This window comes from Anoplopoma fimbria, chromosome 16 (genome assembly GCF_027596085.1).
Source record: "Anoplopoma fimbria isolate UVic2021 breed Golden Eagle Sablefish chromosome 16, Afim_UVic_2022, whole genome shotgun sequence".
Classification (NCBI taxonomy): Eukaryota; Metazoa; Chordata; class Actinopteri; order Perciformes; family Anoplopomatidae; genus Anoplopoma; species Anoplopoma fimbria.
Genome location: NC_072464.1, coordinates 14,678,239 through 14,692,622, shown reverse-complemented (window position 1 = coordinate 14,692,622; position 14,384 = coordinate 14,678,239). Strand labels below are relative to the sequence as shown.

Below are 14,384 nucleotides of genomic sequence, written 5' to 3'. Positions count from 1 at the left end.
ATAAATTGTTGTTTGAAGCTTTTGAAGATTTGCTGTTTTTCTACCTTATGTAATTGTAAATTTTATATTTTCATTGCAGTTGGTTAAACAAAACAAACAATTACTTTTGGCTCAGCACATTTTATATTACATTTTTCAGCATTTTCTGACATTTGAAAGCCAAATAATGATTAAATGATACAGGAAAAATAACCGGAAGCGAAATTGGTAACGAAAATGATTGTGAGTTGCAGCCCTGAAATATTTATTTAAATGCTTCATCACTCTTAATAAATGTAAATACCAAGTGGTTATTAATAATTAATGTGAAAAAAAGAGAAATCACCCATAAATGTATCTATTTATATATCTGTTTACAATTGCCAATAATCGAAAACAGAACCAGCGATAGATAAGCCCAGAAAAATAATTGCATATAAGCAGCAGCTTTACACAAGTGACTGAAGTAAATAAAGTGCTGTAAACCTGATAAATCATCAAGGGATTAACTAGGCGGTGGGATTATCTGTATCGAACGCACTTTAAGGTTAAATTTACATCAGTAGCAGTTCTAAGCATTAAAGAGAATGGATTATATTCACTGACTGCAGATGGTGGAGGTGGTGATGGTTTTCCTCACTGTAAAAGAGCATTCTATATTGTTTATGGGTGATGAGCTCTATTGTGGGTGGAGTCAAATGGATAATGGCCTCCAATACATTAATTACATACGTAGTGCTCCTCCCAAAACCTTGAATCATCTCGTGTCACGTGACTCACAAGTGGCTGAAGTGGCATTATCCCTGTCCGACTTTAATCCTACGGCTAAAATGGCTCCAAATCCTGACCTACTCTCTGAAATGAGGCAGGGGGCTTGAGAGGAAGATAAAGCTGAGGATGATTCAGATGTGTGTGTGTGTGTGTGTGTGTGTGTGTGTGTGTGTGTGTGTGTGTGTGTGTGTGTGTGTGTGTGTGTGTGTGTGTGTGTGTGTGTGTGTGTGTATTTGTGTGTTTCGGACTCTAGTTTGGAGGAGGCCTGTATGCTGTGTGGGAATGTGTAATATGTGGACTAATTCAATTGTCGGAGATGCTCGCAGGGTTTCCAGCCCCTGATCAATATGCGATAAATACTTGAGTAAATATCCTGAGTTGACGTCGATACCTTAAGTTAGGAAGCCTGAGCTCCACTGCAGAGGGGGGCGGGTGAAAATGCCTGTTGTGTGGGCAGCATTTAAAGTGAGACAGAGAAGACGAGGGAGAATTATTGGTTATTGTGAAAAGGCCTGAGGGGGGAGGTTTGTTGTTGGTACCTCTTGTATACATGCGACTATAAGGCTCCTCGTAAACGTCTGCCGAGCCGGAGCGATTCTTCAACTCACAAAAGCTGCAGCCTCCATGACGGGTTATGTTTGTTTATTGTTCTGTCTTCAAGGATTGATTTTCGGACAGAATCCTACAGTATGAATGCAATATTAAACAAGCACAGTAGTAAGGTTGAAAACACACCAAGAACATGTCAGGGACCCACCTGAGGCTCAATATCAAAGGATTAATAACAATTAGAGACGGTTGGTGTTTTGCTAGACAGGATATTCAAGGGTGCAGTTGTCTAATTTAACAACTATTTCCAGCTTGTGACTCTCCTCCACACAGAAACACCAAAACAAATCTGCAAGCATTTACAGGCCGGCTGCTTTCATCATTCCTGGCAGAAAACATACAAGGCTGGTTCCCCTCTTTAACAAACACCGTGTCTAAGTTGAAGGGGCTATTAGGAGAGAGGGCAGACCTGAAAACCTGGCTGCTTATTCCATAAGACAGCCCCAGCATGACTGCTGTGAAAAGCAATGGGCAGTGTTATGAAAAGCAAATCAGAGCTGCATTTTGTCTAGTGGCATTTCTGTTATTTTCACTGACGTTTTGTGATCGAATCAGAGCCCATCTGTGTGTGTGTTTGTGTGTGTGCGGTAGGGATGCGCCTGCTTTGATGATGTGCGGTGATGGGGAGGAAGCAGCCGTACTGTAAATGTTCCTCAAATGCCTGAGGTGGTCGTGCATCCATCAAAGTGTGCAACAACTACACATGAAACAGGAAGAACAAACACAAGTACTGTTAACTGTAACTATTATTTAAGTGCAGCATATTTAGTGAATCATCTTCAGCATCTCCACATCCACGCCACTGCCTCTTTGACATCAAAAACTCGTCTTTGAAGCCTGTCATTCTATGTCTCTGTAATTTATTCTCCCGCAACGTCAAACGTCCGGAATCCGGCCTGCCTGGAGTCACTTCTCACACCACTTAAAACAAAACCATCTTAGCAACCATCTCTAAAATGAACTGTTGCCTCCCACTCAGGGGAATGGCAGGAACACAGAGGCACTGTACAAACACACACATTATGCAATAACATGGACACACACACACACACACACACACACACACACACACACACACACACACACACACACACACACAACATCTACTGTTGTCAAAGAATTCCTCTAGTGGTAACCATGAGTCTACTAAGACTAAGCCTGTCTATGTTACACTATCTGATAGGGCGGCTCTCATTCAGCTTACAGAACATAACAAGGAGTTGTAGGCTACGCTATTTACACCCGGTCATGCTAGCACACAGCCGGCTTCATTCTGCACTGCCAAGATGTGCCAGGGGAGCTGTGACATTGTGAGCTGGAAAGGAGGCGGTGAGAGACAATGCACGCACTCTATGTGGTTCACATGACATGGAACGCTGACAGAAAACATGCGCATGCAGGGAAAAGTAGGAGTAGGAGGAGGAGGAGGAGGAGGAGGATGGAGGGTAGACGAGCGCCTAATGCTGCAGTGTAAAGAGAGTGTGACTCTCCCTGGAGCAAGAAGGCGAACTACAGCTGCAGCTTGTGGAATTCAGTCTTATTTAAAAAAGGAATTCACCTGAACATGACAACAGAATTAGTGTGTTGATGTTCAGTAAACATCGGGGGGGAAACAGCAATCTTAAAAGACCACATTAACTTTTGCAACCCTCCAAACAAGAACTCATGCATGGCTGCTTCGGGATGAAATATTTAAAATTCTGGTGAGCTGAAGATCCGTGGTCTGCGAAAGGGGCACTCTTCAATTTTAATTGGATTTGTGTCAGCGTGTGCTTCATTTAACCTGACAGGGACGGCAATTAATCAGTCAGTGTCATGATGTTGTTTGCATGCGTGAGACAGAGGTGTTGCATTGCTGGCTTGGCAACCAGGGTGTAGGCAACAGCTGAAGACAGATGGTAAAAAAGAATATCAAAACTCATTACTAAACGCATACGCTCAATCACTCTCATGTACATTTGTGATGTTTTACTCATGAAAACAGCGCATCTTAAAAAAAACCTCAGGATTGCCATAGTACTCCTCGTTCTGGCTACAGTAGAACTAGAGCAGCAGCTACTGAGACACCCTGTGTATTGACTGTTTAGTGAGATGCACAAAGATTGAAAACTTCACGATAAAACATTCTGTGCTTTCAAGGAAATATTAGCCCAGGGTCAGTAAGACAACAACTCTTTACTAACAGTTTTTTTCTTTATTCCGCCCCTGTGTGTGCAGATCTGTGCAGCGGCTGCACTAGAATACTACAACATGACGTTTGGTGTGATTCAATCAAAGGGACTCCCATGAGGTCTTGCCTTTTTTCACCCTGCAACTCTGTTCTTCCCTTTCGGTCTTTTCCTCGCTCTCTCTCACTATAGCTCTCTTTCACATAAACGCTCTGTCTTTCTCTCACACTACGACTGACTGGGTGTTGGCATGTATTGGGTCACTTGGCAGGGAGGCAGATGGAGCTGTACTCTCTAGCACCTGCCTGGCCCACATTACCCAACTCATCTCTGGCACAAATCATAGCCAGGATCAAGCACAGCTGTGTAAAACAACAGGCTTTATGGCATATTACAATTTGCCAAACGTAAAAACTACTTTTGCTGAAACTAAACTGCCACAGCTCGGCTCTGTAAAACATAAGGGGGTGAATGTTAAAAAATGTAGACCAATAGACAGAAATTTTATCAAGGATTTAAAAAAAAAAAATGAACATGTTTCCACTTGACAAGAAGACTCAAAATCATTATAGAACAGAAACCAACAGTCATGGTACACTAATTCCCTTTCTTGCCTCAAGTTAGATGAGAAGATCAATACCACACTCATATCTGTATGCTAAACACATATGAGAGTGGTATACTCGGTTAACTTATCTGAGCAGGAAGACCAGAGACAGGGAGAAAGAGCTAGCGTGTTTGTATGCTAAGCTCCTATCTTCATATATAATGGACAAACAACAGACCAAGTGGTCATATCATACCAAAAAGATCATTTCACAAAAAAAACTAAAACTAACTAATACTTTTTAAGACAGCATAGAAAAGTTTCTCAATAACTGGATGGTATGGCAATTCTACAGCCCACGAGAAAAAATCTGATAGACAGTCGTGCACACAGCTTAATAAATGATTGACTGTGTACTCCGTTTCTGAACTATACCACATCCACATCCAGCAGTAAGGTTCAGAAATTTAAATTTTCACAAACACTTAAAAAAAACAAAAAAAACATGGCGAACCAATTTACATAGGCCTCATCTATAAATAAAGAGAAGAGTGAATTTTTATGACACAAGTTAAATACTTTAATTAAATACTTTAATACTTTAAAGCACTCTAGACTTTCATGTTAGATTTAATTTTATATGTAGGCTACAATTATCATAACAATACGAACATTCAGGCTCAAATGTGAACTGCAGATATAAATGTTAGATTAAATACTATGGTCTAAATTCTGTGGATATATTTGGGGACCCTAATGAACTCAGCTGCAATACTGGTCTTTGGGAATGACTACTCTATTCAGTCTTCTACCTTCAGGTCAAAGACTACGCAGTATAAAGGAATCTCTACAATATCTTCTATTCTGTAGCAATCCGCATGCAAAATGCTTCAACGGTTGTTTAAAGCATCTCATGCTCTAAAGCATTTAGAGCATGAGCTGTCTGTTTGTGCCATTGTATTAATTGTATGGTTACTGTACAGTAATTGTGGTAGTGGGTTTTGTTGTGTGTGCTATGTGATCATAAGTTTTATAGATGAGCACACCGAAACATATTCTTAATCTTCTGTCATTGATATGGCAATAAATTATTGAATCTTGACAATTAAATTATTTCAAAAGACTACCCCACATGTTTTATTATTATTAAATAACATTTTAGCGTAATAATTACATTTTATAACAAGACTGCAAAAAAGAGCATAAAACATAATACATTCACATAAACACTAGCTTTAAGACTAATAGACTTCTGATTTAATGCAGTGAACTGACACTTAAAATAAAGCTTCACCATGACAGTTTAAAGACAATGTTGGGATATCCCTTTAATAATTTGAATTTAAACAAACTACCAGCAGGTGGCTGGATAAAAGTTATGCTACAAACTCATTCAGGGAACAAAATCAGCTGATAAGAAGGTAAGACTCAAGGTTGATGTGAGAATACACACACTGTCACTCTCAAACACTCAGACAGAAATCCTCCCGTTTGTGAGTAGAACTATCACAGTCTTTTGAGAGAGGCCAAAAGCGAGAAGCAGCCTCACACCGGAGGGTGAGAAATACTGCCCTCTATCAGCAATGCTCATTTCTCCCTCACAGAGGAAAGCATGCGTGTTGGTCATGCACACGTCTTTGACTCGGAAGTCTCCTCCATGTCTTCCTCTTCCGTCAGAGACAGTGTGAAATAGAGGAAACACAATGGTCCGACTGTACTCCAGGTTGAGTCGGAGGCTCAGCTGCGTGTGTTGACCATACTGTAGAAGACTTGTTCTGTTGGGGGGGGGGGGAGGGGGGTCCCAGCTTCCGTTGCATACATATGGAAAAGGATGGAAATGGTGGCTCCAAGTGGGTTTGTGAATAAGAAGGGTCACAAAAGGGCTGCGGCGGTGACATAGATGGACAGCCCACTCAGCAGTTTCCCCCCGCAGCACTTGTGGGAAGAAAATGAGCACATGAAGTTTTTTCTATGAAGCAAGAGCTGTGCACAGCTTTACTGAGGCACCTTACCAGGCTCTTCACTGTCATATAAAATCAGCACCCTAACCACTGCACCGCCCAGAGCGTTAGCCACCAACACACAGCTGAACTGCCGTTATAACCGGTAGGCAGTTTTCCACTCTCTTGGAAAAATGGGTGAAAATTACAGGGTCCTAAAACTGACAGCAGTTCATAACAAATTTAAGCTGTAATCATGGAATTCTGATCAAAAGAATGTGAAATGATCACATGTAGGGTGGATCTCAGAGTGTTTATTGCAGTAAACTCAACTTTTGCATGCTGTTCTGTACAACGGGGGACTTTGGGTTCATTTCTGAAACCTTCATCATTAGAGCTCTCCTCCTATAACCAAGCAAAACACTCAAATGTGGTTCCCATGGCAACGTGGAGAACCTAACCTGGAACAGTCGGGTGAACTGAATACAGTGCTACCTGTAAACACACAAGGACACACATATTCACGAGCACAATGGCACAGTTTTGCTCCAAAATCAAGGTGCTGTAAATTACTATATCTTTTTCTGTTGTATCTATTTTGACATTGGCTGCTTCACAGAAAGCTGACATAATAAATTACATTACATTACATTACAGTCATTTAGCAGACGCTTTTATCCAAAGCGACTTACAGGAAGTGTATTCAACATAGGTATTCAAGAGAACTACTAGTCACCAGAAGTGCATCTCCTTTCTTAAACAAGCATCTCAAAGCATAAGCCAGAGCAAAAGTATAGTGCAGAGGCAGATTACTACGAAAACAATAATTGCAACAGACTAATCCGAATATAGTAAGTGCTACAAACTACTACAAATAGGATAAGTGCAGTAAACAAATTATAAAATAAATAAAAAAATCCCGCCTATACATGGCAGAAGTGTATACAAAACAATCCATGCATGTTATTTTATTTTATTACACCATATCCGAATGTTCCTAGAACCAGGGGCGGGTTTTTAAAGATTTAAATTGTTTTAAAGAAGGAGAGCAGAGCTTGTAAAAGGAGTATAAATGTCAGGCCTGAAAACTCTAGTGGAATAAGAAAGGTGACGGTTCTGTGAATAGGGCTTTGCTTTACAACAAATCCCTTTGAGCGTTTTGCCTTTGGGCCAAACAAAGCTAAAGTAGCTCAGGAGGAACTACACATTAAGTTATCTCACTGTATGCAAAATCACACAGATTCTTGTTGGCAAATGATATTAATACAGGGGATTTTTTTCCAACAAATTCATACTGTGTGTTAACAATTACCTTGTAGTCTGATTGGATTTGAAAGTTTGGTTCAGTCGAAGTCATTGGCCCCTCCCTAACAGTGACATGTTAGACAACAAGTAGAAACCATGCTGCTACAGTCATTTATTTTAACTCCTCAGCATTATATATATATATAATGCTTTTTTATGCAGGAAGAGAAGGTTCTTGCAGAATTGGAGTGTGTGGTTACACTTTAATCTCACTTTGGAAGGTCACGTTGCTGAAGCTCAGTTAAACAGCAAAGTTTTAAAAAAAAGTTTAATTACAACTATGAGGTCAAGCAGGGTCCTGGGCGAAGCTTCAGGCCAACAGCATTCCCAGCTTGAGGCTCTAAGCCAGTGTAACAGAGCCTCTTCATGGGCCTCCATCCATACCACTCAACATGCTCGCACACGATTGGCTGCATGTAAGCATTGCGGCCCGTGGCTCACTCTTATTGGCTGTTGGGGATTTTTCGCCATATTCATTTCACCTGCTCAAGACCCATCAGAGCTATAATATTCCAACAGGGTTGTATGGTGTTGATATGGGACAAGGACGGGGTTTGGCTGTGTGTGAAATGGCACCTGCTGTGTGCCTCAGCTGCCCATCCTTCCATTGAAGACACACCCTCAAGTGCCCACAGGGAGCACTGGCACACTGAGAGGTGAGCAACACTAAAACTCACATCCAGCATGTAGCATTAAGGTTGGATTTTACAGTTTTTTTCTGTTTCTCCATTGTTGTACTTAATCTACATATGAACATCTACAAATGTACATAATGTGTACCAGACACAGACACAGACAGACTGAGCAACAGAGGGATATAGAAAATGAAGGAGACACAGAGCAGCTGTTACATCTTCAAATTGCTTCCCCCAATAAGAACTTGGGTACAAACTGCACTATACTCATAATCATTATTTATAATTAATTAAATATTCACAGAAAGCACATTTAAGATTCCAGCAATTTATCAAACCATGCTTCGCTATACAGCATCCTCAAACATCTGCTCAAACCAAATGATTTGTTAGAAGATTGGGACGGTAGACACAGACAGACAGGTGTGTACGAAGTTATCACTGTTAGCGCTGAAAATGATTAAACTGTCTGCAGAAATTAAACTTTTATTTTCTACAACAGAAGCTGGCTTCAACAAGTCAATGAGAATGAAGAATAATGTCCTGAGTGCTTCAATTGAAGTAGACTTCATGCCTCTCATCTTTAATCAATGAGCATTTATTTATGCTTTTACCATGGGCCTCTTCTTTCCTCTTATTTTTCAATACTGAGAGGTAACGAGTAATGGTCAGGTCACAAATAAAAACATGCACAGGAAGCATCCCCGCCATCTTGTGATAGTAGTATTAGAAAAATGCAAGACTTGGGACGGTCAGCTGGAGAAATCCTCCTCATCTCGGCCACACCTTACAAAACTCCTCGCCTCTGCTCCTAAGAGTCATCTAGCTGATTACTTTACTCCAGGAGTTTAATCCTGCAGTAAAATATTACTCATGCAACAGGTTGGAGAGGAATATGAATGGCAGCTGAGAACAATTGTCTCTACAGTTGCTGCTGCGATGCACATGCAAGCATCTGTTCAAGGAAGGAGATTCCAACTCTCGTGGAGCTTAAACAGAGATCCCGCAGGTCTGATAGACACACAATACATTTACAATGCTCTCACATCTTATCTCGCCGCTCCCTTAAGCTATGTGCTCTGTTGCACTAGCAAGTCTTTTAACAATTCAGGAGAAAAATATACTGCTCCGCTTTCATGAAAAAGTTAATAATTGCTATACAAATCTAGCAGCGTTAGATGAAGGGCTCAGATATAAATTCAGCAGCTTGAACAAATTCAAAATAAAAGGCTTCAGCCAATACCTGACAAGTAGATGGTCATTATTTCTGGAAGAGTTCACGGAGAACTTTCTCATTTGGCTTTTTTGTTCATACCTCATGAGCATTATTTCACACAATAAGGGCTCAGTCAAAGATAAATTGTTCTGCAAGATGAAGTCTTTTCTCTAAATGAGACAGACAAACCACACGTTTAAAGAGACACAGACAATGCTCTTTAAGGCATAAAATCATGGTTTAGAGACACATTGGGCATTTGCTCCCCTCACTCCACAAAACAGATTACTTTGCGCGATCCCTCCTTGCAGACAGGTGAGGGGAGGCATGAGGAGTTAGGAGGGAGGGATGCAGCGGATGTGGCTTTAGAGGGGAGCAGTGCAGTGCCTCCTGCTATCACTCCGGACAAAACCAGAGTCTGAATTGGAGAGCTTCCCCTACACCAAGGATCAACTGGGGAGTATTAATGGATTCAGAGTGGATCAACTGATGGCTATCGTATTTCGCTGTTTTGACTCAGTGTGCACTGACGACCCAACTCACACATGTGCCCTACTGTGGTGCAATGCAGATGTTTACACCCATGTCTTGGTTTGTATCCTTTTGCGAGAAAAAAGGATCTTGCAATCACACACACAACATTAAGCTGCAAACTTGGATTTATATGAAGAACACAAACAGTTCAACCTGCGTTTATTGAGATGCAGCCTAATGGAGAGTAACACGCGTAAGCACTTAATCTCAAATCATCACCTGTTTATTTGAACACATTAACAGTCCAGGTTAAGTCAAATATGTAGAGAGATAATTAGAAGGAGAAAGCTCAGGTTTTGTATAAAGGGCTAAACAAGCAAGTAAATAAACATGTATATTTTTCAGGAAGACAGCTTTATATACGTTAACGCCACAACAACAAGGCGGTCTTCACATGCTTGATATTATTCATTGATCATGCTCACAGAGAGGGATCATGTTAGTCGCTTTGTCCACACCTTCATCACCCTGCCTTTTTGATATTCAAACAACACCACATATTGTTTATGTAACACCAGTATCAATAAACACCAAGTCACACTCTTGTTTCCTGGTGTTGCAGAGACTCAGCCACATGCTTTGTTTAACAAGAAAGCTAAACAAGGGTGAAATAAATTGTGATATGAAAATAAGCCATCATTAAAAAAAAAAACTTGAGCAAAGAGATTTTTAGATTGGAGCAAACAAACTTAATTATCTTATCAAATTTGGATAACATTTTACAATCAAACATAAACTGTATAAATTAAAGAAGTATTTATAATCTACATCTATTATCTACATAATCTAAATTCTACATGAAGTTACTTATTTTCTCTAAGGTTTGAAGAGTTTTACTGTGTTTGTTATTTAACCATCAAATTATTTAACAGTTTTTATTTCAAACTAAGGTGAATACGATAATTAAATAACATGTATCCAATAATGTACCTCACTAATAGAAACATAATCATTAATTTAATTTATTTTGAATAACAGTTGTCTCAGCACTTAAATACTAAATAATTATAATTATCATAACATATCAAATAAATAACGATCAAAGCAATCATTTTAATAAAAATAACCCTGATCATTTCAAAATATATATATAGAAAGTACAACTAATTATTCTGTTTCCATGACAAGAAGTTTTAACAAATAAAACCAAAAAGATAGTTTACTTCTGCTTAAATTACTTATATCAAAATATTATGAAAGCTGACACTTTTGGACTAATTTGGAATATCAAAATATAAAATGTAGCTAAGTGAAATGACATTTAAAAATGTACAGGACATCAAAACTTCAACAATTCAAAGTTGCATCAAAAAAGGCCCAATCTTTTAATACACTTATTAACAAACTGTTATTACAAACAAAGTATAATAAACTATCACAAGTTTTGCCTTTGGAAATATACATAAATTAATTGTTAATCCCCTTATGCCTATTAGCAATCATAACACAACAAAAAACAACTCAAATATATAAACAAACAGTAATCACAGCAAACAGCAGCTGAAACTACAACAATCTCACAAAACCATAACCAGCAGGCCTGAAGCTGAACTCACAAACTGCTTCATGAATGACAAAATAAAAACTGGTGTTTCCTAAATCACTCCTAAAGCTATGTCAGTATAGTAACCATACATATGTTAATTTAAATCTTAACAATACCTATAATTATTACATTATCTAAAAAAACGAAATACAGCTACAGAGTATTCTTAAACTGTATTATTAAATATAAAAGTTATTTCTCAATATGCCTAAAACAACCAATTATTTGAAATGATATATCACTAAGATTTCCAATTTGCATCAGTTAGACCTCTAGAAATTACGACTAATTAGTAAATATTGTATTTAACTGCAGGACCCAAAAAATTTGCATTTTAAGCTTTACATTTTAAATCTATGTTAATATTTCTGCAATAATAAACAAAGGCTCTAAATCTAATAATGACTGAAAAAAAAAACTGTAGGGGGGTTTTAACGTTTAATTAAATGATCACTGTGGAAAAGCATTCTCATAACATGGCGTTTCCCCGCCACGTGATTTCCACTGATTCAAAATGAACACCTGTACGTGCTATACTGCACTCACGTCGCCCTCACAGATATGGCGAAGAGAAAAAAAGCTGTGTTCAGATCGTGCACACGCTTCCAGCAGCTCTACACAGAGTGTATAGGACACATGCAGGCACATGTATGGACATTTTTGCTCCATCTTGATTCCGCCTATAGCCGTGCAGTGTGCTGGGCCATCATGGCAGCCATTATGAGGCTCTCCAACATTGCCATGGCCTACGTGCAACGCTCACTGTGGGGAGTGGCGCAAAGCTTTAATGCCATGTTGCGCCTTGCAGCTTTTACAAAACCCCTTCAGATCGAGCCATAGCACGAGAATATACAGCACAGCAGCCCGGTCATTGAACATTTCAAACATACACATTTTTTTTTTTCTTTAGCACGGTTTAAAAAAAAAAAGGGCGAAAGCTGTAAAGCAGGGAAGTGAAGCCTGCACTGAAGGGGAGGAACTGTAAAGTATGGGTCACGTGTTTCTCCACAAGGGGCTTGAATATTTACCTTTTCTGTCACGCAATGTACTCTTTCCTTAAAGCAAAGGCATTGTTGTGAAATAGGGGTGGGGGGGGGTGGACGTATACGTGTTGAATGTGTAGGCTGCACAGTGTGCCAGAAACGCGTGGAGTTTATTACGCATTACGCACAAGGATGTTAGTTTAATTATTATTTCCATGCAATTAAAAGCTCGTGGATTTGTTTTAATTGTGAACTGCGTGGACAAGCTGACACAACAGCACGGAATATGACAGTGGGCGGAGTGGACTTCAATGTTGACCCACAGATTTGCCCACAAACCTTCAAACCTTCTCGCTTTCCTCTCACACGCACGCACGCACGCACGCACACCCACACAAGCCGTGTTTTTTCACACACACACACACACATACACACGCGTGCATATAGTCGTCATAGAAGAGCCTCAGCTGATTGGTATGCAACTCATCGTGCATTGCAGTGTTGCAGTCAATAATGAAACTTTATTGCTTATATACGGGGGGAATCAAATGACGTAAATGCAGCAGCAACGTCTGATTACAGTATATTTGAGAAATTCAATTAACATGCAATTATTATATATATATATATAATATATATATATATATATATATATATATATATGTGTGTGTGTGTGTGTGTGTGTGTGTGTGCGTGTGTGCGTGTTTTAAAGTGGGATAGGCCTTTCTGCAGATCACGCGATGTGGCAGCAGCCATCGTGTGTTCTGCGGATTTTCCGGGACTAAATAGTTTCTTTTCCGCCGTTTTTCTTTTGTTCAACCGACAAAACAATTACATTTACATCACCAAGAAACAAAACAGCAGCAGCCTGGTTTAAAAAAGTCACACACAGAAGCCGAGAGAAGAGGGAAATCCGCGTGCTATATTTTGCAGCGGAAGCCTACAGGTCACACAGTATGCCATGGGGCACAGTATAGGCGTATGACACAATGTGTTCGTGTGTGTGCGTGCGTGTGTGTGGTGTGTGTGTGTGCGTGAGAGAGAGAGAAAGAGAGAGAGAGAGAGGCTGTAGGCCTACCTTAGTTTTTTGGGAACAGAGTAGTCTACCTCTATCACCTTTCCGTGTAATTCAACTTTACCTGTAGGGACGAAAATTATAGTGTAACGTTAGCTGTGTGCCATAAGAGCAACAATGCAAGCTGGTAGGCCTACACACCAACACACACAACACTTTGAATCACTTCACCAAGTAGGTGCGTCCCCATTCAAAAGAGCTACCCCCCCCCTTTAAAAAGTGCTCTACCCGGGCGCGTATTACGCACGGTGGCTGATAAACTGGGCATGTTTGGATTAAAACAACCACAGTGTGACATTAGAGGTGAATCGGCGCCAAAAAATGAAGCATGATAAGCTTATATAGTATTGGGGGGGGAAATGGGCAGCCATGCTTTCCACTCCCACAACCCTCACAGTGCAATGAGGGGTATTTGTTTCTGCTCTCAGTTTAAAAAAAAAAAAAAAAAAAAAAAAAAAATGCAACATCAAAGAGGAGATGGTTTGAAAGGAGAATGACTTGTAGTCCACTCTTTCTATTCTAGGTAGGTGTTTCTTAATTCTCCGTGTTGACCCAGCTGGAGGGGGTGAATTATGAAGCGCTCTTGTGCGAGCCTCGAACACGGGTTTTGGTTATTATGAGTGGCCTGGCGCAGCACGGAATTAGCGTCTCACCTCGTCCCCCCTCAGCTACCTGTTTATTAGCTCTTTCCTCAGGACCCCCACGACCCACCTCCAAGACACCTCGTAAAAACATGCCCAGACATCATAGGAACATGGATCCGACAAGTTTTCCGCGGTGGCGTCGCTCTGCTCTCTTCAATAAAATCAAGATAAAAAATAAGTGAAAAATAATTATGCCTACCCGAACCATCAGACCATCCCATACATTCCAGCGGGTGATTGCAAAGTAGCGCCCCACACTATCGGAATCTCCAAAATATAGATTATTGTGCGCGTTTATAGCGTTACGACGGCTCGTGTTTTCTTTAGGCAAACGGGCACTAAAGCCCCGAGTGTGTCCTGTGATCGATAAATTATCCATTTTTCTGCTGGAGCGTGCATGGCTGAGCGTTCATCTAAACTCTGATGGCACAC

At 40.1% G+C, this 14,384-nt stretch overlaps 1 protein-coding gene across 2 annotated transcripts in view; it reads right to left on the bottom strand.

The window, feature by feature from the left end:
* The window catches only part of igf2bp2a (insulin-like growth factor 2 mRNA binding protein 2a), a 46,462-nt gene that overhangs the window by 31,469 nt on the left and 609 nt on the right, over window positions 1-14,384 (bottom strand). Inside the window, exons 1-2 of one of the 2 annotated variants that reach the window (XM_054614822.1) lie at window positions 14,152-14,192; window positions 13,312-13,372 (exon numbers count right to left, since the gene is read on the bottom strand). In XM_054614822.1, the coding sequence (XP_054470797.1) occupies window positions 13,312-13,372; window positions 14,152-14,173 (83 nt within the window). In that variant the 5' untranslated portion in view covers window positions 14,174-14,192. Of the gene's footprint in view, window positions 1-13,311; window positions 13,373-14,151; window positions 14,193-14,384 lie in introns of those variants that run through there. The other variant, XM_054614821.1, reaches the window with a different exon arrangement.